At 32.5% G+C, this 9,183-nt stretch overlaps 1 protein-coding gene across 1 annotated transcript; it reads right to left on the bottom strand.

Annotated features, from left to right (window-relative positions):
• Nucleotides 1-2,544: 2,544 nt before the first annotated feature.
• Nucleotides 2,545-2,985, bottom strand: LOC110691333 (pathogenesis-related protein PR-1 type-like). The gene has a single exon (XM_021868252.1). It carries the CDS (start codon nt 2,983-2,985, stop codon nt 2,545-2,547), a length of 441 nt encoding a protein of 146 aa, XP_021723944.1.
• Between the last annotated feature and the right edge of the window lie 6,198 nt (nt 2,986-9,183).

Raw genomic sequence — 9,183 nt, 5'->3', positions numbered from 1 at the left:
AGGTCACGATCGGACATTGCTACAGAGAAGCCAATAGAGTAGCTGATTGGTTGGCTAACTATGGGGTAAATTTGGAGCAAAAATTGGTCATCTTTGAAAGCGGTCCAGAGGGATCTTCAGACCGTTTTATTGGAGGACCTTAGTGGTGTGGCTATTCCGAGGATGGTCCCTAAGCCGACGGATTAGCCAGGAGAATAATAGTAGTTTCTTTGTTTTTGTTTTTTATGTTGCTTTTATTTCTTCGTTCTTTTTGGTTTTCTTTGTAGTTTTCCTTTCTCTTTTTGGGCTTGCCCCTCGGCTTCACCAAAAAAAAAATTGATATTTTCTCTAAATCTGTGGTTTATAGATCTTTATTATTGCACATGTCGTATGACTATTATTTAATGATAGTGTTACTTTCCGTTCAAATAAAAAAATAAAAAAAAAAAAATTGAACAAGCTTAACACACTTTGACTTTTTTTTTCTATGTTTTAAAAATTTAAATGTGAAATGTCACGTACTTTCAAAAACAAAATTGTTTCAATGCTAAATGTTATGTGGCACTTACTAAAATAGTTTCAATGTATAGTTTTGAATATCAATTTTACAATTTAAACTTATTGATAATTTAAAATAATAAGGGCTAAAGTTTACAATGACAAATGTATCAGTCAGGGAGGACATCTTACGGGTTACTACTCCTCATTTTATTTCTCAGTTGTTTTGTAATGTTGGGCTACTATGCCCTCGTTTGCATTAAAAAAATAAAAAAAAATAATAAATAAAGACAAATGTATCAGTCAATTGGGTCATTTGTTTTGAAACAAAGACACTATATATCCCTACAATCTATCTATTAACTATTACTAAAACTAAACGTGTTGATGTCATCAATTCTTAAAGTGTCCTACGTGTCGAGCTCTTATTAAAAAATTTCCCTCCATATTTACTTATGAGATCATCAATTTATTTTTTTACTAGGTTAATCCCGTGCGACGCACGGTTTTATAATAAGAACTGAATTATAGACTTTTAACACATATTTTGGATAAGCCTCGTGTGATTTACGACATAAAAAATTTCTTTGAAATAAATATTTATTTTACATATGTCCCTCGTATGAGATAGATTATAAAAACATAACCATTAATTACAATGCTATTTAGATCTAACTAATTTTGAAGAAGAGTATATATTTAAGTAAATTATGTAATACAAAGTAATCTTTGACCGGGAGTATTTATATTTTGAAGCCAAATAGTAACTCATAAATTCATCATAATATAATATATGAAATATAATATAATATAGTAATTGTTTTTTTTTAAAAAAAACTATTGTAATAATTTAAGATAAAAAAATAAAAATAAAAATAAAAATATGATGTCAGCAATTAATTTAGGCGGGAAAATTTTTAAGCACAACATGACATGTGTACCATTTGAAAAAATGATGATGTCAACGGTTGTTATTTTAGTTTATTTATAGATTTAAATTTTTTCCCCTTCCTTTTACTTGATAGATTTTAGGATTAAGTAGGTTTAAAACTAAATATATGAAACTTGACTTTGACATCAATATTGTTGTATTTTTTTTTTTTGAAACCATCAATATTGTTGTATACTCATTAATACTTTTGAATCTTTTTAATATACAACAATGTTAGATATTGATAGCCAATTATATACAATTTTTAAGCTACCACTCTAAACATATAGATGATGAAATATTAAATATATTTTGGCTAACCATCATTATAAAAAAAAATTACATAACATTGTAGTAAATATTATAATGCAACAATAAATAATAACCATTTTAAAAAAGCACTATGTACATATTTTTAAAAATATTTATATACCAATTTTTTTATTTTTTATTTAAAAAAAAAAGCAAGCGAAGTTATTTTAAAATGATATTAACAACAAAATATATAAAAGAAATAAGGAAAAATTACTTATCACCACTGTGCAACGCACGGATACTATACTATAGTTAAAAAGTATAAGATTACTCTTATGAAATGTGATTAATATGTACAAGTTTTTATTGATGAAAAGTGTTTGGACAGTTATACCCTCAAAAATGTTTAATTACTTATTTTTCTATCATGAATGTTAATTGTCTTGGACATTTATACCTGTGAACATAATTGTTTACGTATCAACAATTAAATTTGGGATTTAAGGCCAAACCGAAAGAACTTCCGAATATAACTATCGCGTGTTAGCTGCCCTAGTTTTACTCTAAAAGGTTAAAATATTGCGATAATAATTTTTTAATACCATCTAGGATTCTATCTTAGCTTAGACAATATCGACAACGACAGAACGATGTAATTAACAATTAATTAGTTAATCGGTTGCATATTTTATGCCTCTTTATTTCATCAGCAACATTGTGGTAAAAAAATTAACAATATCACCAATTCTCAAAAGCAAGGTTGAATATGAAACATGGTGTCAATATATTGCACTTATCTTTAGATATACAAAAATGTTTAACCAATATGACGAATTATAAAAATGGCCCTAACACATAAAATTCTCCTACAAAAAAAATGCTTAAAAAGGTCTTTCCCCTATAACATTTCCTGGAGGATAATAATTGCAAGTAATAAAAGTGCCTCCATTTTGACACCTTTCTTTGGCACACCCAACACTTTGTGTATCTTTCCAAACAATTTGTGTGTAATGCCCGCACATTTCTTTGCAATTATTAGAGCCATAATCATAATTAGGCTTTTCACCGGCCAACAAATCCACGGCTTCAGTTGGGCTTAATTCTCCAGGACTCATTGCAATATTCTCACCATATTTTGGGTTGTTTGAGTGTTGCAATTTGCAATCTACAGCCCTCTCTTTAGCATACGATCTAGTAAAGGTTGCAAGAGTCTCGTTCCAAACTAAAGGGGGTTGCAATGCCGCGAGACGGGCAGCATTGGTTGGTGCAAGATATTGAAGTTTCCAATCAAATAGGGATGAGGCCCAGCATATATGAGTCATGGTAAGCCCACTAACCAAAACAATGGCTAAAATGATTTAAAATAGCCATTGATTTTGGTGAGTTTGAAACTATGGAGGGTGTGAGAATGAAAAGATATGGAAACAAGTTAGGGGAAATTATGTATATATAGGTGAGTTTTGTTTGTTATTTTGATACAAATAGGATTGATGGTGCTTAAACATAGGATTTCTTGTGAAATTTTAGATACGTTGACCATAATTTGGCATTCTTTTTAGTTAAAATGAGAATTAGCATCTTATAGAAGTCAAGCGCGCTATTATTTAACTTATCAATATTTGGTGATATTATATTCTATTTATATCCATTTTTATGTTTTTTCAATTGAAAATAAAAGATATATGAAGTATATAGGAAGTTAGAAATATATCACAATTTGCAATTTAATATTTTGCTAAACAACTCTTGCTTAATAATGAACAAAATCATCAAATATTTGATTTGTTTTAAAAGATATGAAAAACTATCTTAAAAAATTAAATATATACTACGTATGTATATCGAACCCTCTACTAAATAAGCAATATTAATCTAAACTTCTGCAGTATAAAGCTAATCAAACTTATTAATATACTCGGGTCCCTAATAAATAAAATAAGATAAAAACTTAAACGTAAGCAATATTATTGTTAAGTATAATCATAGAAAATTAGGAATAACAAAGGCAAATTAGTAAGTAAGCACTGTAAAAATCTTAGTTAAAAGAGCATACCCCAAATTTGTACTAATTTATAGAAGAAATAATGTAATATTCTTTCTTAAAGCTAGCCACAAAATGATCATATCAATATATTCGTTAGTATTGTATAACATTAGTTGTCATCCGAGCTCCCGGCCATGTTATGAAAATATTTTTATATTTTTTTCATCTTCAACTCATTAACTTTTTCATCCTTTAACGGTTTTTCATCTGATTAAATCATTAAATAATTAAAACTCTAAGTAAGCAAATAAAAGAATTGAGTTTCAATATTTTTATGCTGGATACGTATTGATTATTTAAAAACAAGCTAAACTTAATTGTCAATTTTAGGTTAATAGAGTAATCCTTTTATCCATGCAAAATTACTTTTTGTTAATTCGGATGATATACTACAAGAGGGGGGTGAATTGTAGTATGTTCCTAGTGCTTACTTTTCGCGGAATATAAAACTGATTGTTGTTAGGAACTTAGATAATGCAAAGCGGATTTTACGAGGAAACCATCCAGGGCCCAACTGGAAGTAAAACCTCGACCCTACCTTAGGGATTTCAAACACAAACCACTTCACTATAATAGGGCAAACACCAAGTTACAACCTATTAGACACGGACCTTTATTTCACAAGTTCCTCACTGGACTTGCTACTTGATAGGACCCTATCCTACCCAATCTAAGTACCACACTTAGATTCACTCGTACCACCAAAATACTACACGTACTGCCAAAGTACAAACTACTTGTACCACCTAAGTACAAAACTACTCGTACTACCAAAGTACTACCCACTCGGCCTCACACTAGAAGCTCAATCGGCCTCACCTAGAAGCTCACACATTGCAATCTTACAAAATAATTATAACGAGAATCCTCACGAACTCTCACACCCCAATACATAAAACACTCAAAACCCTTTTTCCCTTTTACAAGATCTCAAAGAATAACTCTAAATACATACCAATGAATAAAGAGATAAAACTAATATGCTGGACACTCGAAATCTGTCTGGAACTTACAGGACGAACTGTAACCGGAACCTGACTGGAACTTCGACCTGAAGGTTTGACTTAGCTTCGTGGTGAAGGATGAAACCATTAAGCACGACCACTGCACTTCGTCAACCTCAACTTTGAATGAATACATATGAGCATATTTATAGTACACCCAAATTATTCTTTTCGTAAAAGATAAGTTTTATTAAAAGATAGAAATAAAAGATATTTTCCAAAAATAAGTTTTCCAAAAATATATCTTTTGTTAAGAATATATTCTATCAATAATAATAAGATATATTTACCATAAAATCAGATTTTATCTAAATCTTATATTTTCCAAATATACTAATATATCTTTTAACAAAAGATATACTTACCATATCTTTTTACAAAAGATATACTTGTCATATCTTTTTATAAAAGATATACTTACCATATCTTTTTACAAAAGATATATTTACCATATCTTTTAACAAAAGATATACTTGCCATAAAATTAGATTTTATTTAAAACTTATTTTACTGAAAATATTTTCCAAAAATAACTTATCTTTTTCCAAAAGGGATTTATTAGAAAATAAATATTTTTATTCTGTAAAACCAAATCCCTAAAAGATATGCACGTATTAGGTAAATATTTATATCATTAAATTCGACCTGCGACCTTTAACGACGTGCAGACCTAAGTTCCGATTAGGTTCTGGAACTCTGACAGCCTCTGAGTTCCTGACAAGTCAGTAACTCTAATTTCATTGACTATCATGAGTTCACCTTGGTTCTTTAGACTTGTTCCAGACTGAATTTTATGTCCAACATACTTACATGAATCCTAGAACGATATACTTCGATTTCTCCGTCTTCATGTTGTTTCTTTGAAACTCTTGTTCTGGAATCTTGTAGTATTGATGTATTCTATATCTCGGGGCAACGTTAAGTTCCTGTTAGGGAACGTTCCTGTTAGGGAACTTAGATAGTTCTTGTTAGAGAACTAAGTTCCTGTTAGGGAACTCTTCATGTACCTATTAGGGAACATGGAACTCTTCATGTACCTGTTACAGAACATGCTCCGGCTTTCGTGAGAAAGCCTGCCGAAAGTTTCTTCTGGATCTTGTTAGAGAATACCTTCAAGTTCCTTTGTGGTTTGGTTCTCGTGGGAGAACCTGCTTTAGGTTCATTCATTCTCTCTTGTTCCTCTTGAAGTCTTCTATGTTCCAACCCATTGACTTCACCTAAGTCAGTTCCTGTCTTCACATAAACACTTAAAAGAAACATTAGATTGAAGTTTGTTTCTTAAACTTAAAGCTTATGTAAATACTCCTACACATATACAACTCATGTATGCATAGTGTACTTACCTCATGAAGCTAACTTATGCAAACACCTATTTACATAGTTACCTTCATGGTTCCTTAGCCATCATCATGCTTATCAACCATAACACTCATCATTGTTCTTGTTCTTCTATTGCTTATCATATATTGCTCAAGTTCCTTACATATATACCTGTCATTACTCAGGTTCCTTGTATCATGTTCCAAGCATAACTTGCTCTTTCTATGCATAACTTAACATACACGTTAGATAGATAATCATCATTAGTTTACAATCATCAAAACCTTATTACTCAACACTTTTACTACCTCCGTTAATAGTTTTGTGCAACTTTTTTCATTTCGGGATGATCGGAGTAATGTGCAACTTTCTGTTTACTTACTATTTTTAGTATAAAAAAAAAGCTGAAATTTACATTCTTACCCTTACTGAAAAAATCCGATTTTCTAAATTTTACCCTTTTCTTATTTTAATCATATTAACCTAAACTAATCAGATTTCCCTAATCTAATTACCCCCTCCATTTATTATCCCAATTCCCCCCAACTACTCTCATTTACTCATATTCCCAACCACAAAAATTAATTTCGATGGTTGGGTTTCCTTTTTTTTTTTTTTGGAGATTTCTCCAGATGAACCCTAGTTCATCTACTACATCTTTCTCTCTCCTCTTCATCCTTCTATTTCTCCACTTTCTCTCTCCAGATTGACTCTTCATTACTCAGATCTTGCACAAATTGAGTCCCCGACAAAATGGTGAACCTTACTCCCCTCAATGAAGCTTACATGGACATTGATGCGAAGGTGATAAGGCTTAGAAAAACTATCCAAAAATCCAATCTATATTTGATCCAAAAATTATGGATAACTGATCCGAAATCAATTTCGAATCGGATATCCGATTCGAAAAAATCAAATATCGGATACTGAAATATTGAATTTCGGGATATCCGAAAAAAATCGGATTTTCAGATATCGGATATTCGATCTGATATCCAAAAAATACCCCAAACCAGTAAGACTTAAATACTTCCAAAGGCCTAAATACCCTTAAAGCCCAAGTAACCAAACCAGCAAACCCTAATTCATTCCCTCAACTCCTAACCCCCACCGCCCCTCTGCCCCTTCTTTTTCTATCTTCTCTCTCCTCTTTCGTCTTTCTCATCCTCACTGCCCCCTCTCTATCTCCTCTTTATCCTCTATTCTCCTCCTTTAGTCTCTACAACCCCACTGCACTCCTTCTTCGATTCTCACGGCTGCTTCACTAGCAGCCCTTGCAACAACTCCAACCATCGTCATCAACAATCGCAACAACAACTACAACAACAACATGCAACCATACGCATCATCGCTAGCTCAAGCTTCACCAACAATGGCTTTTTCCTCATTGACAATTAAATTTCTTTGTTTTGTATTTTGTTACAGTTAGTTTACCTATTTTGGTCAAAATTCTTTGTTTTGTACATGGTGTGTAAAATTTCATTGTTGTAATTTTCCAAAATTGTTTGTTGGATTAAAATTTCTAGTCTATTTAATCTTCTTCTGATTTAAGTAGCAATGAATTAATTTATTTAGAGAATTGATTCATTATTTATTTTCTAGCACAAGTTTAATTCAATGAATATATCAATGCCCTTAAAAAAAATTGACATTAAATAGGTTCGGATATTGGGTACCGAACTATCCGATCCAAAATTTTCGGATATCCAAAAAGTTTCAAATCGGATACGGATATCAGATTTGAGAATTTTCAAATATGGATATCGGACCAAAACCCAATTTTGGATCGGATATCCCATCCATGCTCACCCTTAGAAGGTGAGGGGAAATTGATTATCTCCCTCATTCAATTAATTGAGATGTGTTCTCCCTTTCCTCGCCAATTTTACGAGTCTTGTGAGTCTGGTCCCTACTGTACTTCAACCACTTACAAAGCTTTGGGTAGGGTTCTTGACAACCTTGATGAGGAGGAGCGTCTCAAAGGGCTTAGGGGTCAGGGTGAGTCCCGTGGCAAGAAAACGCTTGATTTCACAGATGTACCTATAGATTCGGTTGCTGAAAGTGGTGAGGGTAGTTCTGTGGCCACCAAAAAGACCAAGAGGGCTAGGCCACCCACGAAGATTCACCCTAGAAGGAAAGCGGCGTTGGTGGCTCTAAGGCAGATGCGTGGGCTGATGAGGAGTTCATTGTTCTGTCCTCTGATGATGAGCCTGAAAAGGAGGAGGGTTCATCACCTCCTTCAAACAAGGCTGCTTCTGCTTCTAGTTCTGGCCTTGTTGTAAAGCACTATGTGAGGCGGCTGAACCCTAAGGTTCAACCCTTTGAGTGACTACTTGCTTAATGATCCCTAACCCTAACTTCTTTCTTTTTTTATTTGAATGAAAATATAATAACAAAGATTTAATGAATATATAATAATAGTAGTAGTAGTATTAGTAGTAGTAGTAGTAGTAGTAGTAGTAGTAGTCTACTACTACTAATACTACTACTACTACTACTACTACTACTACTACTACTAATAATAATAATAATAATAATAATAATAATAATAATAATAATAATAATAATAATAAGATCAAAAGGACCACTGAAGTGGCCTCTTTTGTTCAAAAGGACCTATTAAGGAAAAAGTTATTTAAAAGGACCACAAAAGACAGTTTGGGTTGTTGAGGAGGACCAAAGCCGATTTTCAGGCAAGTCAACGCCGGACTCCGGCATTGACCAGGCCATCATGTGCCAAAAATGTGACTCATTAATTTCACCAAAATTTAATTTTTTTTCCTTTTTCATAATTTTCCTCTAATTTTCCAATTAACCCCAATTTAACCCTTTTTAATTTCATTCTTTCTCCTTTCTTTCTCTATACTCATCTTGTTTGCCATTGTTAGTGAGGTCAAAGCATCAAGTTAAATGGTTAATGCAATTAACTTCACGTACCACAAGCAGCAAATAAGCACAACATCAACCCACAACACGCTAACCCTCCTCCGACTTCACCACCGAAAACAACCAGGCCACCATTCCAACACACCTCTGCCCCTCCACCAAACAGCCCAAACAAACACCTCATGAACCCACAACCACCTAAACCCACAATGCTTACCTTGTGTGAATTATCCTCAATTGTAGTATGGATGAATTCATTTGGAAAT

Source organism: Chenopodium quinoa, unplaced genomic scaffold (genome assembly GCF_001683475.1).
Source record: "Chenopodium quinoa cultivar QQ74 unplaced genomic scaffold, ASM168347v1, whole genome shotgun sequence".
NCBI lineage: Eukaryota > Viridiplantae > Streptophyta > Magnoliopsida > Caryophyllales > Amaranthaceae > Chenopodium > Chenopodium quinoa.
The sequence above is the reverse complement of the archived record's forward strand: the minus strand, read 5'-3'. Positions and strand labels throughout refer to the sequence as shown.